Genomic DNA, 16,069 nt, shown 5'->3' with positions numbered 1-16,069 from the left:
CCTAATGATCACCAATATCGGGCACCTAATAGTAGGGGTGAAAGGGTGGTTCTCGGACACATTAATTTTAACATTGAAGTCAATGGGGAAAAAGGAAAAAACTTATTGACTTTCACCCCTTCTCTAGTTAAATTACTCCTCGGGTGTTTTTTTTTCTTTGTTAATTCCGAATCGAATTGCTGTTTCCCATCTCCCCAAAAAACTAGAATCTGCTCGATCATTGTGCCCCAAACTGTTCTGTTGGGAATAAGGCCTCCAAAGCCAGTCGCCGACGGGGCATCCTCCATCGTGTGAAGTCCTTCCTCGGCACACCTAAGCTCCTCACCACATACTTAAGGCTTTCATCCGCAGCTCAATGGAATACTGTTCTCCCCTATGGGCCGGTGCTCCTGCCTCACACCTAGCTCGGCTTCACGCTGTTGAAACCAAAGCTTTCAGAATCATTGGAATCTCCCACGATGAAGCTGATTCTGAGGGCCTTTCACTCACTCACCGCAGGCAGGTAGGTGGTCTTTCTGTCTTCTACCGACTGCTCTCCGGCCTTGCTCCCCCTGCTCTCTCTGTGCTTTGTCCCCCAAATATTCCTACAGGTCGCACAAGATCTGCCTGCAACCCTCTAATGGTTAAACTGCCGAAATCTCGGCTCTCTGCTCACCTTCACTCTTTCATTCCTCTTTTCTCCCCCACTCCCTTCAATCCCACTCTTCCCTCCAGGTCTTTAAAACAGCTGTTCACCACCATCTCTTATCTTCCCCCATCCAAAACCTTGATCTTTACTACCCCCACTAATTCACCCCAGATCCACCTTGTTTGAAATTCCAACTTCTTTCGTGGAAGTCCCGGCAGTGTCCATATGGTTTATACCTCTCCCACCCCCCATTCCCATGCCTCCCCCCCAAAGCCCTCTCCCTCCCACATATCTCTCGATGTCCCTGCTCTCAGATGTTGTGTTTGTGTTCCTCCCCCTCTCGCCCCATCTTGTCTACCGCTCCCCATGTTATATGTTTTATGTGTCGGTTTGTCTTTCTGTGTGATGAATGTTAGCTCTTTCACGAGCCTCGATCTTGTATACAAAAGGAAAAAAGAAAAAAAAGAAAAAAAAGGCATTTCATTCCAAAGTCATAAACCTTGTATAATTTATTCATGCAAGCCAAATAAAATTTGTGGAATGTTTTTCATCATACAAACTTTTAATTGATTGAGGTTTATACGTAGCATGTGCATGTAATATACCAGGGTACCAGGAAATCATGAAAGGTTAAAAGTGACTTTTTAGGCTCATGCATGATGTAGAAATTTGGCTTTTTATGAGCTCTCAGATCTACTCCCTCTAAGGATGATACCATGCCAAGCACAGCTAGCGACCTGGCAAATGTGCTGCACTGAATGATCAGGAGTTGTTCTGGTTTCGGTGTGAGATTGACTGCCAATGTGAATTTAAAATTCTGGTGTTTTGTTGAAAAAGGCCACATGTCACAGGGAGAGTGGCATGTCAGATTGGATTAGAGGGAAAGTGGAAATAAAAAGATGAGGGCAATGACAGAGATGTAAAAGAAACGTAATCCAAGGTGATGATTTGAGATGTGAAGAGAAAGGAAAATGCAAAGGAATATAAACAAACCGAAGGAGGGTTTCACATTTCTCAGGCATAATTAGACACTGGATTGGACTGTTTGGCCGCTGCAGATCACTGCCTGGACAATACCTGGTGTACCAACATTTCACTGATGTACAGTTGTTTGAGCCAGTATGAAGAGCCAAGACAATGCAGTAACCAAGATTAGCAGAGGTTGCATGATAGTAGGACTTGCGACAAAATCCACGAATGTTGATGTATTAACCAGTTATCAGGATAACGAGCCAATGCAGAGCAGTTTTGTAAGCAGGAACCCCTCCAGAAACAACAATGTGGCCTTTTTTTTTTTGTATACTGAATCGAGGCTCGGGAAAGAGTTGACATTTATTTCACAAACAAATCAACCAGACAAACAAAAGATATAAAAAGGGAGCGGAAGACAAGATGGGGAGAGAAGGGGAAGCGCACAAACAACATTTGAGAGCAGGGAGATGTGTGGGAGGGAGAGGGCTTGGGGGGAGGAGGCGTGGGAAGGGGGGGGGGTGGGAGAAGTATAAAACACAAGGACACCAAGGACTTCCAGGACAGAAGTTGGTATTTCAAAAAAGTGGATTTGGGGTGAAATTAGTGGGGGTAGAAAAGATCAAGGTTTTGAATGGGGGAAGATAAGAGATGGTGGTGAACAGCTGTTTTCAAGACTTGGAGGGTGGAGTGGGATTGAAGAGAGTGAGGGAGTTTGTTCCAGAGGCGGGAGAAAAGAGGAATGAAGGAGTGAAGGTGAGCAGAGAGTCTTGATTTTGGCAGTTTAACCATAAGAGGGTTGCAGGCAGATCTTGTGCGACGTGTAGGAATATTTGGGGGACAGAGCCCAGAGAGAGCTGGGGGGGCAAGGCCAGAGAGGAGTCGGTAGAAGACGGAAAGACCACCAACCTGCCTGCGGTGAGTGAGTGAAAGGCTCTTGGAGTTAGCTTCATTGCGGGAGATTCCAATGATTCTGAACGCTTTGGTTTCAACAGCGTGAAGACGAGCTAGGTGTGAGGCAGGAGCACCAGCCCAGAGGGGAGAGCAGTATTCCATTGAGCTGCGGATGAAAGCCTTGTATGTGGTGAGGAGCTCAGGTAAATTGAATTTGGCTTTCCCCCTCTTCGTCCTGCCGACGCTTCACCACCTAGCTCCATGGATGCTTTCTAAATAGTAACTTAACCAGCAGTGTGGGTTTTTTTACTTTATTTCAGGTATTGTAATTAGTTTACAGTGAAAAACTCACTTCCCCAGACAACAATAAACTGGAAAACGGTTTTTGAAAGACTGAGTCCTGCTAAAAACAAACAAAAACAAGCACAGATACATTCAAAGTACACCGCCCCATGCCAAATAATTAAATATCCTCCAGCGCGGCATCGCCGGGGCGCCTTCGATGGCCGGCAATACCGCCGTGCAGCTCATGGAGACTGTATTGGGTGGGAGAGGTGTTCAATAATTGATTTAATTGCATAATTAAAATCAATAGTCAATGATCGTAAAATATTTTCTTAATCAATTGGATAATAGCATACATACCTAAACCACCAGTGCTTCATCCGAAGCTGTAACCTTTTGAAAAATAATTAAATAAGTCATTAATCGAAATAATTAATTTATTATTCATAATTAGTCGATTAATTTATTGTTCATAATCGATTCATGATTATTAATTATAATTAATCGATTAATTGATGACTCAATAAATCAAAAATATCCTTTATAGCCACATCCCTTGGTCACTACCATGTCCATATATTAGCTTCTTAGCTCAAAAGGTGCCTGTGATATTGCCAAATGAGAGAAAATAAATAAATGATTAATAATGAAAACAAATAAATAATAATCATAAAATAATTAAATAATTTATCAATTTGGTTATAGAATACCGAAACCACCACCGTTTCATCCGAATCTGTAACTTAAATTTTTTTTAAATGAAGTCATAAATTGAACAATTAAATAATTAATCGATCAATCAATTTCAATTCAATTCAGATCAGATCAATTCAGAATTCAATTCAATCAATTCAGATTAATCAATAAATCAAAAATAGCCTTTACAGCCAAATCACTTGGTCATTGTCGTGTCCAAATGTCAGCTTCCTTGCTCAAAAGGTGCCTGAGATAATAGCCAGAAGAGAAAGAAAATAAATAAATCATAATCATAAAATAATAAAATAATTAATCAAATGGCTAATAGCATACCGAAACCACCAGTGCTTCATCTGAAGCTATAACTTTTAGAAAATTAATTTAAGAAGTAATTAATCAAAAAAATTAAATAATTAATTGATTAATCAATAAATATGTAATAAATTAATTAATTAATCAATAAATCAAAAATAGCCTTTATAGCCACATGACTTGGTCACTATCATGTCCAAATATTAGCTTCCTAGCTCAAAGGGTGCCTGAGATATTGCCCAGATGAGAAAGAAAATAAATTAACAATTAATAATGAAAATAAATAAATAATAATCATAAAATAATTCAATAATTAATCAATTGGCTAATAGAATACCTCAGCCACCACCGTTTAATCCGAAACTGTAACTTTAAAAAAATTAATGAAATCATGAAGTGAATAATTAAATAATTAATCAATTAATTGATTAATCAATAATAATTGACATATATTTGTGCACATTTATCGAGAAATGGCTCTCAACGTTGTGTGTGTTCCATCCTCTGGCATTGTGATCTTGCCTCTCATAGATGCAACAACTTCACATTCTCTGGCATTGTGATCATGCCTCTCATTGATGCAACAACTTCACATTCTCTGGCATTGTGTGATTTTGCCTCTCATAGATGCAACAACTTCACATTCTCTGGCATTGTGATCTTGCCTCTCATAGATGCAACAACTTCACATTCTCTGCCATTGTGATCATGCCTCTCATATGTTCAACAACTTCACAGTCTCTGGCATTGTGATCTTGCCTCTCATAGATGCAACAACTTCACATTCTCTGGCATTGTGATCTTGCCTCTCTAGGATGCAACAACTTCACATTCTCTGCCATTGTGATCTTGCCTCTCATAGATGCAACAACTTCACATTCTCTGCCATTGTGATCATGCCTCTCATAGATGCAACAACTTCACATTCTCTGCCATTGTGAGCATTCCTCTCATAGATGCAACAACTTCACATTCTCTGGCATTGTGATCTTGCCTCTCATAGATGCAACAACTTCACATTCTCTGGCATTGTGATCTTGCCTCTCATAGATGCAACAACTTCACATTCTCTGGCATTGTGATCTTGCCTCTCATACGTTCAACAACTTCACATTCTCTAGCATTGTGATCTTGCCTCTCATAGATGCAACAACTTCACATTCTCTGGCATTGTGATCTTGCCTCTCTAGGATGCAACAACTTCACATTCTCTAGCATTGTGATCTTGCCTCTCATAGATGCAACAACTTCACATCCTCTGGCATTGTGATCTTGCCTTTTGAGGATGCAACAACTTCACATTCTCTGGCATTGTGATCTTGCCTCTCATAGATGCAACAACTTCACATTCTCTGGCATTGTGATCTTGCCTCTCTAGGATGCAACAACTTCACATTCTCTGGCATTGTGATCTTGCCTCTCATAGATGCAACAACTTCACATTCTCTGGCATTGTGATCTTGCCTCTCTAGGATGCAACAACTTCACATTCTCTGGCATTGTGATCTTGCCTCTCATAGATGCAACAACTTCACATTCTCTGGCATTGTGATCTTGCCTCTCATAGATGCAACAACTTCACATTCTCTGGCATTGTGATCTTGCCTCTCTAGGATGCAACAACTTCACATTCTCTGGCATTGTGATCTTGCCTCTCATAGATGCAACAACTTCACATTCTCTGGCATTGTGATCTTGCCTCTCATAGATGCAACAACTTCACATTCTCTGGCATTGTGATCATGCCTCTCATAGATGCAACAACTTCACATTCTCTGGCATTGTGATCTTGCCTCTCCTAGATGCAACAACTTCACATTCTCTGGCATTGTGATCTTGCCTCTCATAGATGCAACAACTTCACATTCTCTGGCATTGTGATCATGCCTCTCATAGATGCAACAACTTCACATTCTCTGGCATTGTGATCTTGCCTCTCCTAGATGCAACAACTTCACATTCTCTGGCATTGTGATCTTGCCTCTCATAGATGCAACAACTTCACATTCTCTGGCATTGTGATCATGCCTCTCATACGTTCAACAACTTCATTATTCTCTGGCATTGTGATCTTGCCTCTCATAGATGCAACAACTTCACATTCTCTGGCATTGTGATCTTGCCTCTCTAGGATGCAACAACTTCACATTCTCTGCCATTGTGATCTTGCCTCTCATAGATGCAACAACTTCACATTCTCTGCCATTGTGATCATGCCTCTCATAGATGCAACAACTTCACATTCTCTGCCATTGTGAGCATTCCTCTCATAGATGCAACAACTTCACATTCTCTGGCATTGTGATCTTGCCTCTCATAGATGCAACAACTTCACATTCTCTGGCATTGTGATCTTGCCTCTCATAGATGCAACAACTTCACATTCTCTGGCATTGTGATCTTGCCTCTCATAGATGCAACAACTTCACATTCTCTAGCATTGTGATCTTGCCTCTCATAGATGCAACAACTTCACATTCTCTGGCATTGTGATCTTGCCTCTCTAGGATGCAACAACTTCACATTCTCTAGCATTGTGATCTTGCCTCTCATAGATGCAACAACTTCACATCCTCTGGCATTGTGATCTTGCCTTTCGAGGATGCAACAACTTCACATTCTCTGGCATTGTGATCTTGCCTCTCATAGATGCAACAACTTCACATTCTCTGGCATTGTGATCTTGCCTCTCTAGGATGCAACAACTTCACATTCTCTGGCATTGTGATCTTGCCTCTCATAGATGCAACACCTTCACATTCTCTGGCATTGTGATCTTGCCTCTCTAGGATGCAACAACTTCACATTCTCTGGCATTGTGATCTTGCCTCTCATAGATGCAACAACTTCACATTCTCTGGCATTGTGATCTTGCCTCTCATAGATGCAACAACTTCACATTCTCTGGCATTGTGATCTTGCCTCTCTAGGATGCAACAACTTCACATTCTCTGGCATTGTGATCTTGCCTCTCATAGATGCAACAACTTCACATTCTCTGGCATTGTGATCTTGCCTCTCATAGATGCAACAACTTCACATTCTCTGGCATTGTGATCATGCCTCTCATAGATGCAACAACTTCACATTCTCTGGCATTGTGATCTTGCCTCTCCTAGATGCAACAACTTCACATTCTCTGGCATTGTGATCTTGCCTCTCATAGATGCAACAACTTCACATTCTCTGGCATTGTGATCATGCCTCTCATAGATGCAACAACTTCACATTCTCTGGCATTGTGATCTTGCCTCTCCTAGATGCAACAACTTCACATTCTCTGGCATTGTGATCTTGCCTCTCATAGATGCAACAACTTCACATTCTCTGGCATTGTGATCATGCCTCTCATACGTTCAACAACTTCATTATTCTCTGGCATTGTGATCTTGCCTCTCATAGATGCAACAACTTCACATTCTCTGGCATTGTGATTTGCCTCTCAGAGATGCAACAACTTCACATTCTCTGGCATTGTGATCTTGCCTCTCATAGATGCAACAACTTCACATTCTCTGGCATTGTGATCATGCCTCTCATAGATGCAACAACTTCACATTCTCTGGCATTGTGATAATGCCTCTCATACGTTCAACAACTTCACATTCTCTGGCATTGTGATCTTGCCTCTCATAGATGCAACAACTTCACATTCTCTGGCATTGTGATCTTGCCTCTCATAGATGCAACAACTTCACATTCTCTGGCATTGTGATCTTGCCTCTCATAGATGCAACAACTTCACATTCTCTGGCATTGTGATCTTGCCTCTCATAGATGCAACAACTTCACATTCTCTGGCATTGTGATCATGCCTCTCATAGATGCAACAACTTCACATTCTCTGGCATTGTGATCTTGCCTCTCATAGATGCAACAACTTCACATTCTCTGGCATTGTGATCTTGCCTCTCATAGATGCAACAACTTCACATTCTCTGGCATTGTGATCATGCCTCTCATAGATGCAACAACTTCACATTCCCTGGCATTGTGATCATGCCTCTCATAGATGCAACAACTTCACATTCTCTGGCATTGTGATCTTGCCTCTCATAGATGCAACAACTTCACATCCTCTGGCATTGTGATCTTGCCTCTCATAGATGCAACAACTTCGCATTCTCTGGCATTGTGATCTTGCCTCTCATAGATGCAACAACTTCACATCCTCTGGCATTGTGATCTTGCCTCTCATAGATGCAACAACTTCACATTCTCTGGCATCGTGATCTTGCCTCTCTAGGATGCAACAACTTCACATTCTCTGGTGTGTGTGTGTGTGTGTGTGTGAGTGTGTGAGTGTGTGAGTGTGTGAGTGTGTGAGTGTGTGAGTGTGTGTGTGTATGTGTGTGTGTGTTTGTATACTCTCTCACACATATGTGCACATAATTTATATATGTTATGAACTAGCTGGATTGAAACCTCGATTGTTTATCTGATGATTCGGCAGGGATATCTTTTGTAAAGCAGCAGCCACGTACATTATCATTTCGAGCTACCATTAATTATTGTGTTCAATTGAGTATACAGGTGAGCTATGCTTCAAAGAGAGTGCTATCTCGTTCACAGGCACATTAGTGGAAACAGACCAGAGTGCAGGTCGGTGTTAAATATTGGTTAACCTGATTATCTTTGTCTGCACAGATGGTATATGCACAGCCGTACTGGATTTCCTCGATTCACGAGCCAAATAGGAATGAAATCTTAAATGAGCTGGATGCAGCACATCGAACGTACATATCATGGGACAAAGCACCCGGCAGCACTCCTTACTAAATGTAAATAACTGTCGTGGTTTCACCACCCTTTGGCTGTGTTCCTTGTGGAAACATAATAATAATAAAAATAAATAAATCATAATTATAATTAATAATAATAAAAGTAATAAGAATAAAATAAATAGTAATAATGATAATAATAAAATAAATAATTATAATAATGAAAATAATAATAATAATAATAAAATAATAAAAATAATAATAATGATTAAAAAAAAAAAATACTAAAAATAATAATAGAATAATCTTACTATAATTCACCAAATGTCCGTCTGTCTGTCTGCCTGTCTGTCTGTTCCCAGGTACCGCAAAAACGGCTGAACCGATCGCAACGAAATTTTGGGTGTGTAATCCTGGGAACCCCTGGAGTAAAATAGGCGAAATTGTTTTTCCATTTTTTCCCCCAATTTTCCAATTTTTCCAATTTTTCAGTTTTTCCAAACACGATGGAATAATATTTACCGATATGAACAGTGATGTGGCTTTTATTGAAATTCTACAAATACTGTTTAAATTTTGCTGATTTGCATGTGATATGATTTAACGGATGTTCATATGAATCGTTTAAAATAAAAAAAAAGCCTTCAATTTCTGATATTTTGCCTTTTCATTTGGGCCTCCCAATTGAAGCCCCGCCCGTAGGGTGGGTACCATTGCTAGTATTAACAATAATAATTAAAAAAATGATAATAATAAAAAATAAAATAAAATAAAACAGGTGTGCAGTACCTCTTTAAGTTTATCCATCATTTCATTATTTTAATGCATGCTTTCAAATAGCATTTCCCCAATTTCGATTCTTATCTGCGTTATACCAATAAAGCCTTCTTGGCATTGGTTGCTAGTCAGTCAGTGCCACCGTGGCAGAGGTGTCGTCACCTATTCCTGTGGCATCACCTGTGAAGCATTCACATTTGAGATTAGGGATTTAGACATCACGTCTTGCCATGTGTGCCGCAGCCTTCTGTCACGACAGCTGTGGAGTCCTCGGAGAGTTTCCCCGACACATTGCGCGACTTCCCTTACAAATTGGTTCAAATGAAGGGTGGCACAAGCCTAATCTTTAATGAGCACTCCGCAAACATACCAATTAAGCATCTCATTCACACACGTTGTATCGAATATCGTTGTGCTTTGAGTATGCATGTAAAACAAATTGTTTCTAACAATTGCAGATTCGGATGTGGTGAAATATCTCCTTTGGGATTGAACCACATCTCGTGACATAATGCCCTGTTGATCATGACCACAAACAAAATGGCTTCTTAACAAGGGCCTTTGCCAACAGATCGCGTTAATTAATCTCAGGCTCGTGTAGTTTAGTTTTGGCCGACTGGCACGAGTAGGCCTACCTGTTTTTTCCCCAACTGTTATCCGTACCCACTCACTGTGTCTTAATCCCATCTATCCCATAATATTCATCACCCTCACTTTAATATCTTCCTTGGACGATACCTTTTGTTTAATACAAATGAAAAATTGACAAAAAAACGTATTTACCTTTTCTTTGTCTATCTTGCTTTCTGTTGACGAGGTGATTGACAGGACGTGGCCCCTCACCCACGTCTTGCTATCCTTTGCCACCATTAAACCTGTCCCTTTCTACCCTGCCTCAAAATTTTACCTTTTTCATTTCTTCCTTCTCAAAACGACCTCAAGTTATAACAACGAGTGAGATACCCGTTCTACGCACGGGTGGGAGGCCAGAAGCAAACAGGCAATGCAGATACGGCGAATGCTAAAGCATGAAACCAATAAATTCCACATTCCTGTGGCACCCGCAGTCGCACGTCAGACATGGACAGCAAGTTCGTGAAGGACTTCCATGAAAAACGTACCCGTTCGCAAACAAACGGGTACGTTCATGTATAAAAACATAGATCGTGGGTCCGTGGCGTATCTGCATATGGCGATCATGCTTAAGCTTAAGTTCATGCTTAAGTTCACGTTCAGAAAGTAGAAACCATCACGGCATGTCGTCATTCACTTGAACTCGATATCTCTTTTTTCATTCCAAACAACATAACTCCAATCACAAATTAATCACACAATAAACTTTTAACAACATTGTTAATGTTTCCTTCATTGTAAAAACTACCAAATCAACAGTTAAAAGGATTTTGAGTGATAGGTGTTAAGGCCTTGGTAAGATCGATGGAGACAGCGATCTGCTAGCTTATACACCGCCCAAATAGCTATGTGGATTTCTCTCATGTAGAGATTAAACTCACGTCGTTTGAACTTTGGCGGAGGTCATTATTTACTTTTAATGATGTTTATATACGAATCAAAAAGAAGTTAATTGGATTTTGGGTCGTCCTTTCCACATATCTCGTGGGATTGTGAGTTGGAGAGACGACCGTGATGGTGCGGAGGGGGTTGGCATACTCTTAAGCGGGGATTCAACCCATGTCCTTATAAAAGGTCTTTGTCCGAGGTCACCGAGTCCGATCGGTGCAGCCGATCAGTGCAGCTGTGCAGCGATTGGTGCAGCCGTTTGTGTGGCACCCGGGAAAATAACGTTATGCGGAGTCCAAACCTGAAAATGCTGGAGGCCAAAGTTGAAATTGGAAAAACAATATACCCTATTTTACTCCAGGAGATACCAGGATTACCCACCCAAAATATCGTTGCGATCGGTTCAGCCGTTTTTGCGGTACCTTCGAACAGACGGACAGATGGACAGACAGACGGATGGACAGACGGACGGACAGACAGACAGACAGACAGACGGAATATGTCAATCATCATTATTCATTCAACTCATTCTTAATTTATTCAGTGCCCTACTTAAATTTCTCTACTTAAATCTTCTTCTTCCCCCTCTCCCCCTCTCACTCCATCATTTTCAATATTTTTCAACAGAAATTTTAAAATTTTCAATCTTCCCAAAAACTAGCTTCCAAACGCCTTCTCCTAGTCTACTTTCCATGCTCTCATTTTCGAAAACCCTGGAAGACACAAAACTCGTGACTCATCCATCGTGTTCATATAGTGCTGTCTTCAATTGTAACTCACATGTCGTATATTGTAACTGATCACATGTAGTAATTAAATTGTAACTCACATGTAGTAAATTGTAACTGATCACATGTAGTAAATTGTAACTGATCACATGTAGTAAATTGTAACTGATCACATGTCGTAAATTGTAACTGATCACATGTAGAAAATTGTAACTGATCACATGTAGGAATTAAATTGTGACTCACATGTTGTAAAGTGTAACTGATCACATTTCGTAAATTATAATTAATGACATGTAGTAATTAAATTATAACGCACATGTAGTAATTAAATTATAAGTGATCACATATAATAAATTATAACTAATGACATGTAGTAATTAAATTATAATGCACATGTAGTAATTAAATTATAAGTGATCACATGTAGTAAATTATAACCGAACACATGTAGTAAATAACCCGGAGTGTACCCCGGTTTAGAATAGGTACACCGTATCCCTGCGTGTCGTAAGAGGCGACTAAAAGGGTTGGCGTCAGGAAGGGCATCTGGCCATAACAACATTGCCACAAAAAGAGAACCATGACAATTACAACTACATATGGGCAGGGTACAGCCCGAAGTACCCCGTGGGGGACTCCACTCCCTCTCGTCAAAACTCAAGGTGGGGAACCCGATCGAAGCAAGGGTGGAAATCACAACATTTAGGACGACGAAACGTCTGATGCCCGACGTGGAGATCGGTTTCTGTTATTTGGGACATTGAATGTAGGGACAATGACAGGGAGATCAGGAGAAGTGGTGGAAGTATTGGTCAGAAGAAGAGTGGACATATGTTGTGTGCAGGAGACGAGATGGAAGGGAAGTGGTGTGAGAATGGTGAAGGGTAGGCAGGGACAGAAATACAAGTTTGTGTGGCAAGGGTGCCCAGAAGGCATGCATGGTGTTGGTGTCCTGTTTTCTGAGGAGTTTGTAGACAGTGTGGTGAGTGTGACGAGAGTGAGTGAAAGGTTGATGATGGTGAAAATGATGATTGGAAAGCTCTTGGTGATCGTCATCTCGGGATATGCTCCGCAGGTTGGTCGAAGCGATGAAGAGAAGGACAAGTTCTGGTGTGCTATGGAGAAGCTGATGGAAAACGTGAAAGATGAGGAAGTTGTTGTGGTAGGAGGAGACCTAAATGGACATGTGGGAAGGAGTATGGACGGTTTTGAGGGAGTTCATGGGGGTTACGGATATGGTGTGAGAAATGGAGAAGGTGAAAGGATTTTGGAGTTTGCTGATGGAGCTGATTTGTTGATTTGTAATACTCAGTTCCAGAAAGGGGATAATAAGCTTGTTACATATACGTCAGGTGCGTCGACGACAACCGTTGACTACCTGCTGGTGCGTAGGCGAGATAGGGGGCACCTTCGGGACACAAAGGAGATCCCAGGGGAGGAGGCTGTTTCACAGCACCACTTGGTTGTCTGCGACATAAGGGTGAAAGGTGCGAGGAGAGCTCGGCGGGTGAAGTACCAACCGAGAATGAAGGTGTGGAGGTTGAAAGAGGTGACAGTAAGGGAGGCATTAAAAGAGAGGTTGAGTAGGGTAGAGGATGATGTGGTTGAGCTTGAGAGTGGTTTGATGTCAATGAAAGATAGTCTGTTGGGAGCCGTTGGTGAGGTATGTGGATGGACAAAAGGACCACCGAGGCACTCGGAAACATGGCGGTGGGATGATGAAGTTGGAAAGAAGATTGACGAGAAGAGGAAGAAGTTCAAGGAGTGGCAGAAGGCGAAGGGTATTGGGGCAGAAAAGGCAGAGCATGAAAGTTATAAGGCAGCCAAGAAGGCTGCAAAGAAAGAGGTAGCAAAGGCGCAGGAGGCATGTAGGAAAATGTTCGGAGAACGCTTGGATTTTGAAGAGGGCCAGAGAGGTTAGTGTCCCGGGGAGATCCGTGGTAACAACCTATGTGATTCTTTATTACATTTCGGTATTCTTGATGATATTGGTTAAAGTAGTACACGGCTATTATTGTTGGTACACATGTTAGTGTATCAAAATGTATTGCTTACCAAAGAGGTTGATTGTTATTAATCATTATTTACCTGATTATTGTTCCTATTGTATTTACAGCATGTTGCTGCCCATTTTTCTTATGTTGTGTTCCCTTCAAACCAAAATATTCATTAAACGATTGGAAGAAGAGCTCGGGTTGATGTTCAACTTATAGCGGCTACATAAAGGATGTTGATTGTTCTGTTTTGGTTACCATTGAACTCCATTTTGTTTTATAACCCTAATTTATAATATCCCATAATGACAATGTAATGTAAGCAGCAATATTTGCAGGATTCCCAGGTGTTCTTATGTCATGTTTAGCTTTTACTGGAATACAATTCTCACCTTTGACTGGAACACAGGAACGCGCGCACGGCACAGTCCCGTGGTTTTCAAATCACCTGTGTTTCCAAGGCAGGACCTTTGTGGCTTCTTTTGGAAGCTTTTCCAGATGATTTAAGAAAGAGATCCTGTACTCTTACCAGTTCTGCTGGGAATATATTGAATGTACTAATGAATCTCAATTGGACAAAAGCAGTTTCTGCCCCTTTTGTGCCGTGTTGTGATGAGCCGCAGCTTTCACTTTTTGTTGAGTCATTTTGGGACTTCGTTGGGAGCACAGAATCTCAGACATGTTATCAGAATGAATTTGTCCACATAAACGATTTGGTAAATGTACGTATCCTGTTGTGTTTTTGTTGCCACAGAGGTGATGGTCCATTAGAAATAGCCCATCTGCTGTTCGAGATCGAAAACATGACCAGCGCTGCCGTCACTCGGAGAATTTTGTGGCAGGTGGACTCCAATGGGAAAAACATTCCACTGGATGAAAAGAGGGTCGTCACAGAGATGTTTGTGACGCTGAGAGACATTCGGGCAATTGTCCCTCTTACAAAGGTGAGAACGTTCATTTTGAATGTTTTCAAGTCTAGCTAGCAGTGAGTTTACCGAAGTCTTTTTTTTCTTTGGAATTTGTATCCAGAGGCAATGCTCGTATCAACTGCGTTATTCGATTGGAGCAGCTGGTAATGTGCTTGTCTTGTCTGCAAAGCTCAATTTGATCCAACCTACACTGATGTCTGATGCGGGGCCACCAGGATGAGGTCCTTGGTCGAGAGGCCCCGAACCCGGCTGCCTTAATTGCGCAATGGACATCAAGGCCCCCATCGTTTCTTGTGCAAAAGTTTACCTCTGGAAATGTGCCACGACCGAATTCCCTGTCTGCTCCGAGTGCAGCGTGACAGTAAAATGGCATCCTTGAGGATAATTGTAGAAGCGTTCTACAATGACAAATACAATCGGCGTCGTTGCTGAGTGTTCCGGGCATTAAGCAAACCTGTATTATTTGTCACGTTTTTCGTTTCGTCCAAGGCAGTAGATGTTATTGTGTGGCATCGCCTATCATCTCAAGTGATATTTAATGACATCATTAATAGCAGTCACATCGATGATGTGCATTTGCAATGTCATTTGTAACAACTTCTTGGCACGAGGTGTTGATGGCGGCCTCACTGGGGAGACATTTCGTGATGATGCTTCCAAACTCCTTAGTGCACCAAGTCAGCTTAAGCATCATCAATGTCATATCATGGTGCCATCCATTGTACTTAATATGTTTGTTTGGCATGTTTCATCTTGTTGTTCTGATACATTGTTATACATATTATTTTGTTAAGTTGAAAACTTAATATGTTTAATCCCATGTTGTCTTTCACGTCGACTAGGCCAATGCGTTCTAGCACCCGAGCTAAATTCAAAATCCCTATCTATCTCCATCAGACGGGTGATGTTACACCACCCAGTGTAATCCTCGCCTTACGACTCCTTCAGCAGCAAGACTCCTTCAGCAAAAAGTCAACATTGTTTTGAGACGTTAGCAAGGTATTGTTTATTTTTGTTCACCAAGTCTAGACTCATGGAAGAGCACGATGAAGAATGGAGAAGGCGACAGACTGATTGTGGGGCAGTGGGACAACACGTGGACGCAACAAGAGGACGACCGAACAGGAGGAGAGAAAAAATGGAAAGAGACACAGCAACCTTGAGATACAAGGGGAAGGTCACAAAGGTTGATGAGGATAGAAAATATCATGGGGAGATGGAGGATGACCTGAAATGGTGTGGCACTGCCAGGTTGAAGCTCTTTTTCACATCGAGGAAAGGTTGGGATTGAACAGACCGAGAGAGGATGGTTGAGAACTTGTTGTTATTAATCCTCCCCTATATAGGATGAGGGGTTGAAAGGGGAGTGGAGTGGCTTAAACCTGTTGTTGGGTTTGTTTCGACAATTTGTGCCCCAATTTTTATTGGTATCCCAGAGTTTCTCAAACCCTTAGGAGTAGGAAACCACTATTTGGTTTTGTTTTGTTTTTTCTTCCTGCACTCCCAATTTCCGAGCTCTATCTTTGAGCTGACTTGGATTTTCGGAATGAAATTTTGAATCAATAATCGGAATGGAAACTTTGCAGAGTTGAAAACTTTTTTCACATTGACC

The 16,069-nt window shown here is 41.4% G+C and overlaps 1 protein-coding gene across 1 annotated transcript in view; it reads left to right on the top strand.

Annotated features, from left to right (window-relative positions):
* The window catches only part of LOC137440036 (transmembrane protein 132E-like), a 239,821-nt gene that overhangs the window by 185,672 nt on the left and 38,080 nt on the right, over positions 1-16,069 (top strand). The window contains exon 3 of the mRNA XM_078768373.1: positions 14,283-14,472. Within this exon, the coding sequence (XP_078624499.1) occupies positions 14,283-14,472 (190 nt within the window). The remainder of the gene's footprint in view (positions 1-14,282; positions 14,473-16,069) is intronic.

The sequence above is a fragment of the Myxine glutinosa genome, chromosome 14, assembly GCF_964187855.1.
Source record: "Myxine glutinosa chromosome 14, kmMyxGlut1.1, whole genome shotgun sequence".
Classification (NCBI taxonomy): Eukaryota; Metazoa; Chordata; class Myxini; order Myxiniformes; family Myxinidae; genus Myxine; species Myxine glutinosa.
Note: the sequence above shows the minus strand (reverse complement) of the source record. Positions and strands in the feature narration are given on the sequence as shown.